We start from the raw sequence: 19,300 nt of genomic DNA on the forward strand, positions 1-19,300 counted from the left end.
TGCTATTTTGCATTCAGTGTTCTCCCATTCATTTATATATATGTCACATGTACATACTGTATCCTGGTTGTCACGTGTATTATTATCAGTTATGCGTCGTGGTGCAGTGTGTGACATCAGGATAATAACTGACTCATGAGACAAACATACAATACAGAGAGACTAACTCTTAATGAGAACAGTGTGTGTTGTGTATTTGAGTTCAGGTTTATAATTGGAAAGAGAAGGGAAAGGAGGATACCTAGTCAGTTGCACAACTGAATGCATTCAACAGAAATGTGTCTTCTGCATTTAACCCAACCCCTCTGAATCAGAGAGGTGCGGGGAGCTGGCATAATCGGCGTCATCGGCACCCTGGCAGCAGGTGTTGTGGGGGTTAACTGCCTTGCTCAAGGGCAGAACAGATTTTTCCACCTTGCCGGCTCAGAGATTCGAACAAGCAACATTGTGGTTACTGTCCCAGTGCTCTAACTGCTAGGCTACCTGCCACCCTTATTCAACGTGCTGCTAGGACGGAAGTGTGGGGAACACGTCATTTATCAGTAACTTAGTGTGATAGCAACTGGGGAGGGTTCAGCGCTGCTTTACCAACTATGACATAGAGACAGAAGGACAGAGAGGGGAGAGAGAGGGTGCAGAGGGAAATAGAGTGCAGAGAGCGGCCAGAGAGAGACAAACAGGACAGAAAGAGAGAAAGAAGAAAGGAAGCTGGGTACAGCATAATGAGGACAATATGTGTTCCATTCACTCTCTAATTAGGCACCAGTCCAAACTGGCACATTTTCCATTCAAAGGTCAGAGCAGTTAGACCCTACGTGGCTCTCTGCCTCCCAGACCCTGCCTTTCAGCCTCGCAGGCCCTGCCTCTAAGGTATCGCTGTCTCATTACCTCTAAGGCCTCTCTGTATCTCTGCTTCTCAGACCCTGCCTCTCAGCCTCTCTGTCTCTCTGCCTCCTAGAACTTGCCTCTCTGCCTCTCTGTCTCCTAGGCCTTGCCTCCCCGCCTCTTTGCCTCTCTGTCTCCTAGGCCCTGCCTCTTCGCCTCTCTGCTTCTCTGCCTCTCTGTCTCCTAGGACCTGCCTCTCTGCCTCACTGTCTTCTAGGCCCTGCCTCTCTGCTTCTCTGCCTCTCTGTCTCCTAGGCCCTGCCTCTCTGCTTCTCTGCCTCTCTGTCTCCGAGGCCCTGCCTCTCTCTCTCTCTCTCTGGCTCCCAGGCCCTCTCTCTCTCTCTCTCTCTCTGTCTCCCAGGCCCTGCCTCTCTCTCTCTCGCTCTCTCTCTCTCTCTCTCTCTCTCTCTGTCTCTGTCTCCCAGGCCCTGCCTCTCTCTCTCTCTCTGGCTCCCGGGCCCTGCCTCTCAGCCTCTCTGTTTCTCGGGCTTTCTCCCAGGCCCTGCCTCTCTATCTCTCTATCTTTCTGGCTCCCAGTCCATGCCTAGGGCATTGGCGGTCACGAAATTTCGTCAGCCAGTGATTGTCATGCAAATAACTGTCGGTCTCATGGTAATTGAGCGTTAATGAACATAAACACATTTAGCATCTCCTGTCTTCCGGATGCATATCATCCTTTATCGGTGCTGTGGTACTGCGTAGTAACAAACATAGTCGTCCACGACTTAGGAAACATGTTGTTATATAAAATGTACATTAAATGAGACTACAATTTGAATTAATTAATTAACTTATTTCGAATGTAAACATGTGCAACAGAAGTGGTTGCATAATTATCTATGCAGAAAGTGTACTGTGAACCATTGTACATGGTCCTTGAATTATTGTGATTTATTTTTATAAAATAAAGTGTATGTTTCCTGGAGAGCAAAAAAGTTTAACCAAAATATTCATCTGAATGCACAGAACATCACTGTGGGCCATGCAGTATTCATGTTGAGTCACTGGGCCATGCAATATTCATGTTGAGTCACTGTGGGCCATGCAATATTCATGTTGAGTCACTGTGGGCCATGCAATATTCATGTTAGTCACTGTGGGCCATGCAATATTCATGTTGAGTCACTGTGGGCCATGCAATATTCATGTTGAGTCACTGTGGGCCATGCAATATTCATGTTAGTCACTGTGGGCCATGCAATATTCATGTTGAGTCACTGTGGGCCATGCAATATTCATGTTGAGTCACTGTGGGCCATGCAATATTCATGTTGAGTCACTGTGGGCCATGCGATATTCATGTTGAGTCACTGTGGGCCATGCAATATTCATGTTGAGTCACTGTGGGCCATGCAATATTCATGTATAAGTCACTGTGGGCCATGCAAGATTCATGTATAAGTCACTGTGGGCCTTGCCCTGCATTAATGAGAGAAATTACACTTTCTGTATCCTGCAAATGCTTTGAACTTTGGCACAAGTGGTGTGAGAGCCACTCTGAGACACTGGTGCAGGTGTTCATTGGTGGGCCTGGTGCGGTGTTTGTTTGTAATAAAGTTAATTGTGGAGAAGGCTGATTCACAGCTGTATGTGGAGCCAAACATGGTCGGGATGTACGGTGCCAGTCTCCTGAGAACAGGGACATCAGCTGCAGGCACCGTCTTTCCCCAGAAAGTGACAGGGTCACAATCCCCAGCCTGGTCCTTCAAAGACACATTTTCTTGCCGCTTAATTAAATTATTATTAAACCTTTATTTAACCAGGAAGGGCTCATTGAGATTTAAAATCTCTTTTTCAAGAGCGTCCTAGCCAAGATGGGCAGCACCAGTTAATCAACTCCATTTGCAGTGATGCAACATCTACCCATCTGAAGATCTGTTTTGCTTCTTCTGACAACTTTGTCACATTTGTAACCAAGAAGGGGTTCTGGAGGAAATCAATATGGTTGGGAACATCTTTGTCTCCCTGCGTTTGCACCAAAAGATTGGGGAAGTGGACAAGTTCTCCCTGGAGAGCATTCTTGAAAAGCTCCAATTTCTTCTGGAAAGCCTGGACTGCTCTTATCATATCACACACTGTGTTGTCCCGTCCCTGTAGCTTAACATTCAGTTTATTAAGGTGTGATGTAATGTCTGTCAAAAACGCAACTGCTTCCATCTTCTCCTCATCTTCCAAAAACTCTGAAAACCAAGTTGCCTTGTCACCCTTTTGCTCTGATAAGAAAGCTTTGATGACCTCCTGAATGGCCCAAAAGCGTTCCAAAACCCTGCCTTTGCTGAACCATCTGACGTTGCTGTGCAGTAGTAAGTCATCAAAACTGGTATTGGCCTCTGTCAGAATGCCTCGTAGCAGGCGGTGTTGTAGGGATGATGTTGCTCTCAAAAAGTTGATCAGTTTCATCATCGTTGTCATGACCTCAGAATTCTGTTTTTCCAAACTGGTACACAGGACAGATTGATGGATGATGATGCGGTGATATGATGTCAGGTCAGGGTGGTCCTCTTTTAAATGTGCAACCAGTCGCCTCCCTCTTCCTATCATGGCTGGAGCTCCATCTGTGCTGATGGAGACCTCTGACTTCAGATCCCTATCCCTTTTTGTCAGCATCCCTTTGATGGCCTCATGGATATCCTCTCCCCATGTGTGTGCTTCTAGATGTGTTAAACCTAACAGCTACTTACTGAATTCTTTCTTTGTTTTGTTATTAAATCTGACAAACACCAGAAGCTGGCCCTTATCAGTGTTATCTGTTGATTCATCCACATCTAATGAAATGCATGGTGCTGTCACGTCCTGACCATTGTAAGAAGTCCTTTTTCTATAGTAGATGGGTCAGGGCCTGGCAGGGGGTGTTTGGTTGGTTGTCTGGGTTGCTATTTCTATGTTTTGGGTTCTAGGGTTTCTATTTCTATGTCGGGTTTTGTTTGGGGTTGATCTCCAATTGTTACCTCTGATTGGAGATCATATTTATGTAGGGGGTTTTCCATTTGTATGCCGTGGGTAGTTGTTTCCGTTTAGTCTAAGTGTACCTGACGGGACTGTTGTTGGTCGTTTTTTTTAGTTTTTTTTTAAAGTGTCTTCATTAAAGAATTAAGAATGAGCACTATCCACGCTGCGTCTTGGTTTACATTCAACGACCCCTGTGACAGAACTACCCACCATAAAAGGACCAAGCAGCGTGACAAAAAGTACTTGGAGTCGTGGACTTGGGAGGAAATATTAGATGGAAAAGGACCCTGGAGCCAGGCTGGGGAGTATAGTCGCCCGAAGGAGGAATTAGAGGAAGCCAAGAGGGAGCGACGATACTACGAAGCGCTATATCCACCAATAATCAAGGTGGAGAGGCAGCCCCATAATTCTTTTTTTTGGGTGGTGGCATAAGGGGAGTTTGTCGATATCAGGGGGAGCCCTAATCTAACTTCCCGTGCCTATCGGAGAGAGCCGTGGAGCAGACAGAAGCCAGTCAAGGAGTCAAGCGCGAGAATCCGAAGAGAAGTACTGGCTGAAAGAGCACGGCGGAGCGGGCGTGCTGAGGAGCGAGCGATGAGTTAGTGTGGTGCGCACTATATCGCCCATACGCACTCACAGACCCGGTGCGGTCGGTGCAAGCTCCTCACCGGTGTAGGGCGAAGATGGTCATTGAACCCGGAAGGAGTAGGCCTGCTCAGCATGCCAGGTCTCCAGTTCGCCTACATAGCCCGGTACGTCCTGTTCCTGCTCCCTGCACTCATCTTGAGGTGCGTGTTGCCAGTCTGGCGCCACCTAAGCCAGTACCACGCATCATGTCTTCAGTACGTATCCATAACCCAGTACGGCCGGTGCCTGCTTTGAGCACTCGGTCCCCAGTGCGTCTCCCCAGTCCGGTGAGACCGGTTCCTGCGCCACGTTCAGTATGCATCCATAACCCGGTACGGCCGGTGCCTGCTGTGAGCACTCGGCCCTTAGTGCGTCTCCCCAGTCCGGAGCCTCCAGCGACGCTCCCCAGCCCGCAGCCTTCAGCGGTGGTCTGCGGCCCAGGACCTTCAGCGGCGGTCTGCGGCCCAGGGCCTTCAGCCCAGATCCTCCAGCGGCGGCTTGGAGATTGGAACCTCCTCTGGGTGGAGCACATGAGCCGCCATAGACTTTTGTCGCCCTCCCTACCTTCCCCTTGTGTTTTTGTGGTTGTTGTTTTGGGGGGGGGGGTTGTGTGCAGTCGGGGTCTGCACCTTTGTGGGGGGGGTTACTGTCACGTCCTGACCATTGTAAGAAGTCATTTTTCTGTAGTAGATGGGTCAGGGCGTGGCAGGGGGTGTTTGGTTGGTTGTCTGGGTTGCTATTTCTATGTTTTGAGTTCTAGGGTTTCTATTTCTATGTCGGGTTTTGTTTGGGGTTGATCTCCAATTGGAGGCAGTTGCTTCTTGTTGCCTCTGATTGGAAATCATATTTATGTAGGGGGTTTTCCATTTGTATGCCGTGGGTTGTTAATTTTGTGAGTAGTGTATGCCTGCTCTGCGTCACGGCTTTCTTGTTTTGTATTTCAAGTTTATTGTATATTGCATTAGTTTCACAATTTAATAAAATATGTGGAACTACGAACACGCTGCGTATTGGTCCGATCCTTCTGAAAGCCCTGACAGGTGCATTCTGAATGGCCTCATCAAGTTGTTAAATCTTCAGCTAATATTTCAGTTGTCCTCATTGCTGTGGAATCTGACAGTGGGATCTTTTCCATGAGCTCATCTTTTAGTTTACCTTCAAGCAAGGTGTCAGCAACTTCACACATGCATTCTTTTACCATCTCAGCGTCTGAAAATGTTTTGGTGTTTTCCCAAAACCCAATCTATCCTCAGTGAACACTCCATTGCATGTTGTTGGGTTGTTAGTGAATTGACAAGGACTTTGGTGGACCTCTCATGCTGGGATCTGAATTGGTTAATCTTGTTTGTTCTCACCTCCATGTTCAGGGGATACTTCTGATCCAATGTACTATGCCTGGTGTCATAATGGCACTTAACATTGGCACTTTTCACGAGAGCTACGGACTCACTGCATATCAGACACATTGGTTTTGTGCTAGTTGCGGAGAGAATGAGTAAATACTGTTCCGTCCACTCGTCTGAATGAATATATGGTTTTCAGAGTCAACTTTTCTTTTTTTAGAACAAGCCATATTAACAAATATACTTGTAACTAACCTCCTTCTATCTGTAATATTTGCATAGATGTCAGCATGATTCGAGGGACAATAGAGTGATGAGTACCAGGCAGTTAGTAAGTTTGGTAGGCTAGCATCAGAGCTTGGAGAAGCCTAATTTCCATGACTAAACGGTCACATGGAATTTGACTGCCTTCATGACTAGTGACTGCCGGTGTGGCAGTAATATGGTCACCACAACAGCCCTAGCTATGCCTCTCAGCCGCTCTGCCTCTCAGGCTCTGCCTCCCAGGCCTTGCCTCTCTGTCTCTCTGTCTCGTAGGCCCTGCCTCTTAGCCTCTCTGTCTCCCAGGTCCTGCCTCTCAGGCTCTGCCTCCCAGACCCTGTCTCTCAGCCACTTGAGGGTGTAGTGAGATAACTGATGGGTTGGACAATACTCTTTTCATCAATTATCTTTAAAAAAAAAACGTATTCTCAAACTGGAAATCAGCCAATCCTCCATCGTTCACGCAATGGAAAATGCTTTATTATCTAAAAATTGAAAGAGTGTGGGCGACGGAGAGAAACAAAATAGTACAGTTTGAGAACATGTGACAGAAAGTGATGCGGGCGCCGGAGATAAGAGTGGGGGACTAGTGGGTCTGGGTAGGGGTGATGTAGTAATGTTTGTGTTTTTATGTGTATTGTTTATCAAATATTTTAAAACATCTTATAAAAATGAAATAATAATAATGTTTAATACAAAAATAGATTAGAAAACAAAGATTTGTATTGTTAAACGTGACTGATAGTGTCAGCTAGCTAGAGTGGGAAAGGACTGCCCGTTCCATGATCTCGCCATCACGGTTGACAACTCCCTTGTTTCCTCCTCCCAGAGTGCTAAGAACCTTGGCGTGATCCTGGACAACACCCTGTCGTTCTCCACTAACATCAAGGCGGTGACCCGATCCTGTAGGTTCATGCTCTACAACATTCGCAGAGTACGACCCTGCCTCACACAGGAAGCAACGCAGGTCCTAATCCAGGCACTTATCATCTCCCGTCTGGATTACTGTAACTCGCTGTTGGCTGGGCTCCCTGCCTGTGCCATTAAACCCCTACAACTCATCCAGAACGCCGCAGCCCGTCTGGTGTTCAACCTTCCCAAGTTCTCTCACGTCACCCCGCTCCTCCGCTCTCTCCACTGGCTTCCAGTTGAAGCTCGCATCCGCTACAAGACCATGGTGCTTGCCTACGGAGCTGTGAGGGGAACGGCACCTCCATACCTTCAGGCTCTGATCAGGCCCTACACCCAAACAAGGGCACTGCGTTCATCCACCTCTGGCCTGCTGGCCCCCCTACCTCTGAGGAAGCACGGTTCCCGCTCAGCCCAGTCCAAACTGTTCGCTGCTCTGGCACCCCAATGGTGGAACAAGCTCCCTCACGACGCCAGGACAGCGGAGTCAATCACCACCTTCCGGAGACACCTGAAACCCCACCTCTTTAAGGAATACCTGGGATAGGATAAAGTAATCCTTCTAACCCCCCCCCCCCCCATTAAAAGATTTAGATGCACTATTGTAAAGTGGTTGTTCCACTGGATATCATAAGGTGAATGCACCAATTTGTAAGTCGCTCTGGATAAGAGCGTCTGCTAAATTACTTAAATGTAAATGTAAATGAAAGTTAGCTGGTCCGGCTGTTGGACATACTGTTTACGTTTCACCACGCAGACTACGTTCATACAATGTTATTGATTACTGCATTGCAAGAAAGGCATTTCACTGTACTTGTCCATGTGACGTTAAAACTTGAAACTTGAATTCCCCCCCCCCCAGGCTTCATTGAAAATGAATGGGCCATCCTCTCCGCCGTGCATCATTCCGGCTGTATTTCTGCATTTTGAAAGTTATATATCTTGAGAACGTGATTGCTGATATGCAAAACATTTGGACTATATCAACAATGGACGAATGAAACTAATACCGAAAGATAGTTTTTGGGTAGAGTTTTCCTTTAAGGCCTCTCTGCCTCCTAGACCCTGCCTCTCAGCTTCTCGGGCCCTCCCTGCTCTGTCCTCTGGGTGGACACTGGGCTGAGGGCATCACAGACTTATAGCCACATGATTACCCATGAAAACATTTATGGAATGTCCTGTGTTCTTTAGCGGAGCACATCCTAAAATGCTTCCCAGGTGCTGGATTGAGTAAGCACTTCTAAAAAAGCAAAGTTTTGACCTGCAATGAGCATCATTGGTTAAGTCTTGGTATGTCCTGTGTGACAGCAAATGGTAACGCCAGAATATAATTCTGTGTGCGAGAGATAGACATGCTGGTGTTCTGGCTCTGGAGGGCAGTGTTAGGTGGAGTGGCATCTATAATGTGTGTGTAATGTGTGGGTGTGTGTGGGTGTGTGTGGGTGCTCGTGTGGGTGTGTTTCAGGCTGAACCCTGGCCTGGTGTAGTGATATGACCTAGGGGTAGGGTCGCAAAGCTACCGGTAATATACCAAAATTACCCGGAATCATCTGTAATCTGTCGCAATCTATGGAAAGTTTGGTAATTTATAATTGAATAACTTTTTTAAAGTGTATACATGTTTTATATCTGTGTCCATATTGTCCATGAGTTTCTAGAGCAGGGACCTCATGGTGCAAGAGAAAATAGCCTTATTAAAAGCATCTAATCAACATCGCCATTATTTTCAATTAACTCTGCAACTCTTCCAACTATAGTCTTCCTTCACAACTGACACCAGTTTGGCCCTAAAATATTTACAACAAAGACATACTGACACAGTAAAATAAATAAAAGTGTGTGAAAAAACACATCAAAAATATATATACTAGATATGCATGCTGAAACCCTCATATTAAACACCAATGGTATTCATTAAGTTGATGGTTTATATTTGGGATCATGTTTTACAGCTCTGTCATTATTAACACTTTATTAGATTAAAATCTATATTTGACATGTGTAAACACAGAGGGCCAGAGATAATTACAGAAACCTGTGATAATCTGAAGTACCCAAAAAGGCCACTAGAACATGTCACCTGATAACATTTTATTTATTCCTTGAAAGTTACCAAAATGCAGGTAGTTTACTGGTAAACTTCAAAAGTTTTCAGTGATATACCCTCTCTGTGCAACCCTACCCAGGGGGAACAGAGTGTAGGCAGCAGGCCCTGATACACAGAAGCTTGGTGGCACCTTAATTGGGGGGGGGGGGGCTCGTGGTAATGGCTGGAGAGGAATGAGTGGAATGCTATCTAATACATCAAGCACATGGTTACCATGTATTTGACCCCAGTCCATTTACACAGCTCCAGACATTATGAGCTGTCCTCCCCTCAGCAGCCTCCACTCTACTATACTTTGTAATTGTGAATGCCTGTGTGTCTGAATGACCCTGGTATTATGAAAGGAGCAGGAAGATGGGAGAAAAGACTTAAATGATACACCACAGTGGAATCGCCATCAGCGCTATATTTGAATATGTAACTTGATTACAGTCCTTTTTTGTTAGTTGCATTTTAATAAGCTTGCTGAATCTCATGTCATGTTAAATCTTTGTGGAATCACATGGTTCTATTAGGGAATCTTACAGTTAAACACAGATTGAATCAGTGGCCATTTTTGATGTAATGTATTTCAATCAATAGGAATATTCGATCAAAGGCCAGAATCTGCCATTGGATTTCATTCTAAAGTTCCAGGGAGATGCTCTTCATCCAGGTGATAGAGGGAATATGCTGTGCAGGGCAGACAGAGTGCATAATGTGCTGGACCCATCCATAGCCACCACAACATGTCATCAATATACACAGTGATGAGCACAGAATCAGCTGACCCAGTCCACTCTGCTCACACTGTTCCCTTCACCACACACACAAGCACGCCGCATGCACGGAAGCACACACGTTATCACCACAGCTTTTCTCATCACATAGCTGACAGTGGTGATTACGATGATGAGGATGTGTCTGGTACTACATGGGGGGAATCACTTCAACTGGAGGATTACAGTAGAGCCAGGCCTTGTTACCCAGGTAACAGGTCACGTAACCCTGGGTGACAGGTGTAATCCCTGGGGTGAGGATCATCTGGGGAGACACTAAGGAGCAGTGACATCACAGGGGGATTGCGTCATTGTCCCAGGTGGTGGCGGTGACCCAATGAGTCATTGTCTTTATCAGAGCTGTGTTACTCACCAATACAGCTGCAGTACTGGCCTGAGATACAGTTGCCACATAAAGGCTTTTGGATACTTGAGAGAATGTTTAGAATCCTAAACAACCTGCCCAGTGTTCTTTAAAGTACAAATTAACAAAAAGCCAAACAGCCACACTGGTAAATGATTATGTCTAATGTTTCTTCTCTCTCTCTGGTTGTTGTGTGACAGTTTCGATGTGGACAACGGCACATCGTCGGGGCGCAGCCCACTGGACCCCATGGCCAGCCCGGGGTCTGGGCTCATACTGCAGGGCAACTTTGTCCACAGTCAGCGGAGAGAGTCCTTCCTCTACCGCTCCGACTCGGACTATGACCTGTCACCCAAGTCCATGTCCAGAAACTCCTCCATCGCCAGTGACATGTGAGTGTTCCTTTCTCCAGCTGCCTCTCTGTTCACACTCAGTCTCACACTCTCTCTCGTTCTATTTCAGTCGATCATAGCTCACCTATTGCCGCCCCCCATCCACACACACATTATCTTTCTACACATGCATTACTATTTCTCACACTGAAGAAATAGAGTGTTTTCACAGGGGTTATTTAACTGTTACCCTGGAGGTCCAGCTGTTACCCTGGGGGCCAACTGTTACCCTGGGGGCCAACTGTTACTCTGGGGGCCAACTGTTACCCTGGGGACCAAATGTTACTCTGGAGGCCAAATGTTACTCAGAGGGCCAACTGTTACTCTGGGGCTTATCATTGATGTACAGTAAAATTAGAAACCGATGTCTTTGCTATGTAACACTGACATGAATCCCAAACACAGTATATTGGACTAAATGACTTGGTTTTCTAGGGAAATAAACATAGGGAACATAGATGTCTCTAAGGAAATAATTTACTGACAGAATCTTATTGAAATTTCTTTGGTGCCTCTATGTAAACAGTTCTGTCTGCAGATAAAAAATAAATAAATCCTGCTGGGTACTAGCTAACACAATCCAGTGTTAGGGGCTGGGGGGAGGGAAGACAGGAGGAGAGGGAAGCTGGAATGCAACCTCTAGCCTAATCTCTCTCTCCCTCCCTCCCCACTCGTTCTCTCTCTCTCACGCTCTCTCTCAATTCAATTTAAGGGGCTTTATTGGCATGTGAAACATCTCTCTATATCTCTCCCTCTATCTCTTTCGCTTGTCCTCTTTTTCAAGCTCTGTAAAAGTATTTTCCCCTTTACTGAAAAGGGACGATATAGAAGAATGTTATGGAGAAATAGAGGATTGAGATTGCCTCTGTAATAGTTTACTAGTTTACTTCTATGACCATAACTACTACTGCTGCTAATGAAATGCCAGTGATACAATAGTATCACAACCTTGGAGCAGGTGATTTTTCTTCATGTCTATTTCTTCCTCCCATTCCCGCCCTCCCTCTTTCTCTAAGTTCAGAGGGCAGTGTTTGTGGCACATTCCACCCTAGTCTCCTAGGATGACAGGGCATGATGCCACCCCCCTTACTTTGTGCCCTCAGACTTGTGGCAGCACAGGAAGTGAGTGGGGATTGGGGGATAAAGTGAGGAGGGGTTGGGGGGATTGCACACTGTTTTACACCCACAGGAATCACCAGGGAGACAGTAATTTAGAAGGAGAGGAGGAAAGAGTTTTCTTGCGGTCATTGTGACCAGTGTCAGAGTTTAGGAGCTGCCGTGCGAGTCATAGGCAGGTTTTTTAGAGAACCGGGTGGTCCACTCTATTGGCACGTTCCTGGCTTGTGGTAAAAAGTGAAAGTGCATAGAGTCAATGAAGAAGCAGATATGTTTATAGATATATCCATAATATAGCCTAGTAGACTTGCCATATATCCATGTTACACGTACTGCCATAACATGGCTGGAGTCATTTCCTCTTTGTCACAGAGCGGGTGGAAATTTGAAGGTCATGTTTAGATCTGTGTATAAAAGTGTGTCCAGGTGTGTCAAAAAATAAAATGTAACCTCTCTTTATCTTGGTCTCTTTTTGCAGTCATGGCGACGATATGATTGTAACACCATTTGCACAGGTGAGCAATGGCACACATGCTAAACAAGTTGTATTGTGTTGTTTTGCTGCCTAATTCCTTGGGGAAACCACAGTAGAGTATGTTATCATGATATTGTGCAATAGACACAGGCCCATTGTTCGATCCCTGTTCAAACGTGTGAGATTATTTTGAGGGCTTTAATGTTAATCTGTCCTGATCTCCTTCAGGTTCTGGCCAGTCTAAGAACTGTACGGAATCATTTTGCTGCATTAAGCAATTGTTCACAAGACAGAGCGTCTAACAAGTAAGTCCTCAGAAGCATACACTGTGTACACAATGAATCTGTATTTACTGCTGTGTAGTAGTCTAGAGCAAGGCAATCAAATAACCAATTTATTGCCAAATATTAGTGTTGTTTTTCTTTTTTGGGACTATATATGTAATTATATGATGATATCTCCAAATGAAGTCTCCTGCTATGGTGTTTTGTTAAAAATGGCTTCAGTATTCCCCATGCCATCTCTCTTTGGTCTGCGCGTTATTCCGCCAGGCACTTGCTGCTGCTGCATTTTACACAATGTGGTGGAGAAGACGTGAATGTCACTCCTTTGCTGTAGTTCTCCCCCTACTGTTCTTGACTGGGACTACAACAGCACTCAGTAAAGGTGCACCCCCTGCCATATTGCTCTTGTTCAACGTGAGATCTGTGATGAATGAGGACTGATTCAGCTGAACAGGGAACAGTGCAGTATATTGACCTCTGTTAGTGAGACAAAGAGGAGGAGAAAGAGAGGGGGAAGATAGATAGGAGGAGTTCGATAGGGGAGAGATAGGAGGTAGTGCAGTAGTGTTGTTTTGGGAGGAGATGTATCAATGTGTGTTTTGTTTCTCCCCACATCAGGAGATCACCCATGTGTAATCCACCACCCATCACCAAGACCACCTTCACAGGTACGCTGATAGTCTGTAAGTGTGGTGTGTATGTGTATATGTGTGTGTATGTATGTATGTATGTATGTATGTGTATGTGTGTGTGTGTGTGTGTGTGTGTGTGTGTGTGTGTGTGTGTGTGTGTGTGTGTGTGTGTGTGTGTGTGCGTGCATGCGTGCGTGCGTGCGTACGTGCGTGCGTGCGTGTGTGTGTGTGTGCGTGCGTGCGTGCGCGTGTGTGTGTACTGTATGAATATATTGATACAATTGAAAGGAGGGAGAGAAAATGCTCTACCGTTCTACAGCAATATTGTCCATTCTATCAGCTGTGGAAAAGGCAAGAGGCCTTGATGATGGTGTCATGGCATTCTGATATGACAGATGGGGGGATGGGAACTGTCAGACCAGAGACGGAGGATGATGACACAGACATCCTTTAGGGGGAGCCAAACAATAGGACACTGGATAAAAGCCGTCCATGTTTAGAAGAGATACGCCTCTATGTACAGTATAGCACAACGGGAAGCAAAAACCATATAGGCTGCAGGACAGTGGTTAGCAACCCTGGTACAGTACGACCAGCAGGACTGTTGGACTTGTGGTCTGTCTGTCTGTCTGTCTGTCTGTCTGTCTGTCTGTCTGTCTGTCTGTCTGTCTGTCTCTCGGTCTCTCGGTCTGTCAGTCTGTCACTCAGCCTTGTGTGTAAAGGCTTCTGTGCCCATGTGCTGTCAGGCGCCATGCTCCATCCCCTGACTGATAGCTCATAGCCGGTCCCTACATTCCACACAGCCCTATGGGATCCTGCTAGCATCATGTCGCTACATTCCTCACAGCCCTATGGGATCCTGCTAGCATCAGGTTGCTGCTGTACGTCTGTGGGTGTGCTTAGCCGGACAGTGTGACCCCTCACCTTTCACTACCCACTGTAGCAGTGACCTGGGTATACAGTGATAGGAGGTCAGACATCTAAATCAGTGTGTCTAACAAACACACCATGAAAGGGACCGGGAATTCACAAACAATGTACTTTATTTAAAATATATATATATATATATATTTCACCTTTATTTAACCAGGTAGGCTAGTTGAGAACAAGTTCTCATTTGCAACTGCGACCTGGCCAAGAAAAAGCATAGCAATTCGACACATACAACAACACAGAGTTACACATGGAATAAACAAAACATACAGTCAATAATACAGTAGAAAAAAAGAAAACAAAAAGTCTATATACAGTGAGTGCAAATGAGGTAAGATAAGGGAGATAAGGAAATGAATAGGCCATGGTGGCGAAGTAATTACAATATAGCAATTAAACACTGGAATGGCAGATGTGCAGAAGATGAATGTGCAAGTAGAGGTAATGGGGTGCAAAGGAGCAAGATAAATAAAATAAATACAGTAAGGGGATGAGGTAGATAGATGGGCTGTTTAAAGATGGGCTATGTACAGGTGCAGTGATCTGTGAGATGCTCTGACAGCTGGTGCTTAAAGCTAGTGAGGGAGATATGAGTCTCCAGCTTCAGTGATTTTTGCAGTTCGTTCCAGTCACTGGCAACTGGAAGGAAAGGCGACCAAAGGAGGAATTGGCTTTGGGGGTGACCAGTGAGATATACCTGCTGGAGCGCATGCTACGGGTGGGTGCTGCTATGGTGACCAGTGAGCTGAGATAAGGCGGGGCTTTACCTACCAGAGACTTGTAGATAACCTGTAGCCAGTGGGTTTGGCGACGAGGAAGAAGTGAGGGCCAACCAACGAGAGCGTACAGGTCGCAGTGGTGGGTAGTGTATGGGGCTTTGGTGACAAAACGGATGGCACTGTAGTAGACTGCATCCAATTTGTTGAGTAGAGTGTTGGAGACTATTTTATTGATGACATTGCCGAAGTCGAGGATCGGTAGGATGGTCAGTTTTACGAGGGTATGTTTGGCAGCATGAGTGAAGGATGCTTTGTTGCGATATAGGAAGCCGATTCTTGATTTAATTTTGGATTGGAGATGCTTAATGTGAGTCTGGAAGGAGAGTTTACAGTCTCTCCAGACACCTAGGTATTTGTAGTTGTCCATGTATTCTAAGTCAGAGCCGTCCAGAGTAGTGATGCTGGACGGGTGGGCAGGTGCGAGCAGTGATCGATTGAATAGCATGCATTTAGTTTTACTTGCATTTAAGAGCAGTTGGAGGCCACGGAAGGAGAGTTCTATGGCATTGAAGCTCGTCTGAAGGTTAGTTAACACAGTGCCCAAAGAGGGGCCAGAAGTATACCGAATGGTGTCATCTGCGTAGAGGTGGATCAGAGAATCACCAGCAGCAAGAGCGACATCGTTGATGTATACAGAGAAGAGAGTCGGCCCGAGAATTGAACCCTGTGGCACCCCCATAGAGACTGCCAGAGGTCCGGACAACAGGCCCTCCGATTTGACACACTGAACTCCATCAGAGAAGTAGTTGGTAAACCAGGCGGGGCAATCATTTGAGAAACCAAGGCTGTCGAGTCTGCCAATAAGAATGTGGTGATTGACAGAGTCGAAAGCCTTGGCCAGGTCGATGAATACGGCTGCACAGTAATGTCTCTTATCGATGGCTGTTATGATGTCGTTTAGGACCTTGAGCGTGGCTGAGGTGCACCCATGACCAGCTCTGAAACCAGATTGCATAGCGGAGAAGGTACGGTGGGATTCGAAATGGTCGGTAATCTGTTTGTTAACTTGGCTTTCGAAGACCTTAGAAAGACAGGGTAGAATAGATAAAGGTCTGTAGCAGTTTGGGTCTACAGTGTCACCCCCTTTGAAGAGGGGGATGACCGTGGGAGCTTTCCAATCTTTGGGAATCTCAGACAATACGAAAGAGAGGTTGAACAGGCTAGTAATAGGGTTTGCAACAATTTCGGCAGATCATTTTAGAAAGAGAGGGTCCAGATTGTCTAGCCCGGCTGATTTGTATGGGTCCAGATTTTGCAGCTCTTTCAGAACATCAGCTATCTGGATTTCGTTGAAGGAGAAATGGTGGGGGCTTTGGCAGGTTGCTGTGGAGGGTGCCGGGCAGTTGACCGGGGTAGGGGTAGCCAGGTGGAAAGCATGGCCAACCTTAGAGATATGCTTGTTGAAATTCTCAATTATAGTGGATTTATTGGTGGTAACAGTGTTTCCTAGCCTCAGAGCAGTGGGCAGCTGGGAGGAGGTGCTCTTATTCTCCATGGACTTTACTGTGTCCCAGAACCTTTTTGAGTTAGTACTACAGGATGCAAATTTCTGTTTGAAAAAGCTAGCCTTAGCTTTCCTAACTGCCTGTGTATATTTGTTCCTAACTTCCTTGAAAAGTTGTATATCACGGGGGCTATTCGATGCTAATGCAGAACGCCACAGGACGCCCAGAGCCAACCAACAGAACAGTGAAATGACAATATCAAGTTAGCTTTCATATTGTACTGTATGAAATCTGTAAGATACAGATTGTGGGTAGCCTTTGTCAAAGATGAGAGGAGAGTCGTCCACTTTTTCTTCAGCATAGGGCTTCTCTCTCAGGTATTTTTGTTAGGGAGAGGCGACAGGGATAGAAGCCCAGTGGACCAGAAGAGACCTGTTCTTGAAGTGCACCTCTCCTTGTCCTCTAGCACTATGTACTGTAGTAGGACCTATACTCTGTTAGTAGGTCCCATACTCTGTTAGTTGGTCCTGTAATAGGATCTATACTCTGTTAGTAGGTCCCATACTCTGTTAGTAGTTCCTGTAATAGGATCTATACTCTGTTAGTAGGTCCCATACTCTGTTAGTAGTTCCTGTAGTAGGAACCATACTCTGGTAGTAGGACCCATGCTCTGATGGTAGGTCCCATACTCAGGTAGTAGAACCCATACTCTGACAGTAGGCCCGGTAGTAGGTCCCATACTCAGGTAGTAGGTCCCATACTCTGTTAGTAGTTCCTGTAGTAGGAACCATACTCTGGTAGTAGGACCCATGCTCTGATGGTAGGTCCCATACTCTGTCAGTAGGTCCCATACTCTGTTAGTAGTTCCTGTAGTAGGTCCCATACTCAGGTAGTAGGTCCCATACTCTGATAGTAGGTCCCATACTCTGTTAGTAGGTCCCATACTCTGTTAGTAGGTCCTGTGGTAGGTCCCATTCTCTTACAGTAGGTTCCATGCTCTGTTATTGGGTCCCATACTCTGATAGTAGGTCCCATTCTCTGTTAGTAGGTCCCATACTCTGTTAGTAGGTCCCATACTCTGTTAGTAGGTCCCATACTCTGCCAGTAGGTTCCATACTCTGCCAATAGATCCCATACTCTGTTAGCAGATCCCATACTCTGTCAGTAGATCCCATACTCTGTCAATAGGTCCCATACTCTGATAGTAGGTCCCATGCTCTGTTAGTAGGTCCCATACTTTACCAGTAGGTCCCATACTCTGACAGTAGTTCCTGTAGTAGGTCCCATACTCTGTTAGTAGGTCCCATACTTTACCAGTAGGTCCCATACTCTGATAGTAGGTCCAGTAGTAGGTCCCATACTCTGCCAGTAGGTCCCATACTCTGCCAGTAGTTCCTGTAGTAGGCCCATACTCTGTTAGTAGGTCCCATACTCTGAAAGTAGGTTCCATATTCTGTTAGTAGGTCCTGTAGTAGGTCCCATACTCTGCCAGTAGTTCCTGTAGTAGGCCCATACTCTGATAGTAGGTTCCATGCTCTGTTAGTAGGTCCCATATTCTGATAGTAGGTCCTGTAGTAGGTTCCATGCTCTGTTAGTAGGTCCTGTAGTAGGTCCCATACTCTGGTAGTAGGTCCCATACTCTGGTAGTAGGTCCCATACTCTGTCAGTACGTCCCATACTCAGTCATACAGGTCCCATACTCTGTTTGTAGGTCCTATAGTAGGTCCCATACTCTGATAGTAGGTCCCATATTCTGATAGTAGGTCCTGTAGTAGGTCCAATACTCTACCAGTTGGTCCCATACTCTGTTAGTAGGTCCCATACTTTGCCAGTTGGTCCCATACTCTGCCAATAGATCCCATACTCTGTTAGTAGGTTCCATACTCTGCCAGTAGGTTCCATACTCTGCCAGTAGGTCCCATACTCTGCCAATGGATCCCGTTCTCTGTTAGTAAGTCCCATACTCTGATAGTAGGTCCTGTAGTAGGTCCCATACTCTTCCAGTAGGTCCCATACTCTGTTAGTAGGTCCCATACTCTGTTATTAGGTCCCATACTTTGCCAATAGATCCCATTCTCTGTTAGAAGGTTCTATACTCTGATAGTAGGTCCCATACTATGATAGTAGGTCCTGTAGTAGGTCCCATACTCTGATAGTAGGTCCCATACTCTGTTAGTAGGTCCCATACTCTGTCATATAGGTCCCATACTCTGTCATTATGTCCTGTATTAGGCCCCGTACTCTGTTAGTAGGTCCCATACTCTGTCTCATAGTCTGCTCTTCTCACACTCAGGGTATTGTAGATCTCCTATGCATGCCCTTTTCCTTTCTATCCTCCTCTCTCACAAACACATATCCAAGCTAGAATCCAAGCTAGCCCTGTTAAAACAATATGCATGTGTGAAATACCAAACCCAAATACAGTATGCTCAAGTGAAAGGTGACATGACATTCAAAACATCATTTTCTCACACAACACTCTCCTATCTACCGTGGAACATGCGTAGAACACAGTGTATGATGAATTGATGACATTGCACTATATTTAGAACTGATCAGAGTGCATCCATTATGGGCTATAAAAGAAAGCTTGAGTCATCAGCTTGTTGTTTGAGTGTATTGACTACTTGTAATTCATGCAGAGGTCTGTGCTGGCCAGGCAGTGCCATCCTGTTGAGACAGACAATAAGGAGGGGATTTATAACAGTCTAAATGGGACATAGAGCGGCCAGTGGGGCATTAGACGAGCCCTGCCATGAGTCCCACATGACATTATGCTGGTCTCTTCCACATTTGTCCCCATCCCTTCCATCTCTATCACTTAGTTTATCAGACATCTCTCCATCGATTGGTTGGTTGGTGTTTGAAGATGGCTAATTTTAGAGCGGACTAAGAATAGACTGATGAGCAGAATAGACCAATGAGGAGTGATGTAGGTGTATGAACTCTGAGCTCTGAGAGACGATAGTGCTGGTCTAGTAGTAAGCAACCTGCTGTGATCCAGACTAGGTGTTGAGGGAGTAAAAACAGTTGTCACTTTA

At 46.0% G+C, this 19,300-nt stretch overlaps 1 protein-coding gene across 5 annotated transcripts in view; it reads left to right on the top strand.

Annotated features, from left to right (window-relative positions):
• The window catches only part of LOC115164789 (cAMP-specific 3',5'-cyclic phosphodiesterase 4D), a 167,881-nt gene that overhangs the window by 126,235 nt on the left and 22,346 nt on the right, over positions 1-19,300 (top strand). For 4 of the 5 annotated variants that reach the window (XM_029717603.1, XM_029717598.1, XM_029717599.1 and 1 more), the window contains exons 2-5: positions 10,404-10,595; positions 12,190-12,226; positions 12,415-12,491; positions 13,089-13,138. In XM_029717603.1, coding sequence (XP_029573463.1) covers positions 10,404-10,595; positions 12,190-12,226; positions 12,415-12,491; positions 13,089-13,138 — 356 coding nt within the window. The remainder of the gene's footprint in view (positions 1-10,403; positions 10,596-12,189; positions 12,227-12,414; positions 12,492-13,088; positions 13,139-19,300) is intronic. The other variant, XM_029717604.1, reaches the window with a different exon arrangement.

Source organism: Salmo trutta, chromosome 27, assembly GCF_901001165.1.
Source record: "Salmo trutta chromosome 27, fSalTru1.1, whole genome shotgun sequence".
Taxonomy (NCBI): Eukaryota; Metazoa; Chordata; class Actinopteri; order Salmoniformes; family Salmonidae; genus Salmo; species Salmo trutta.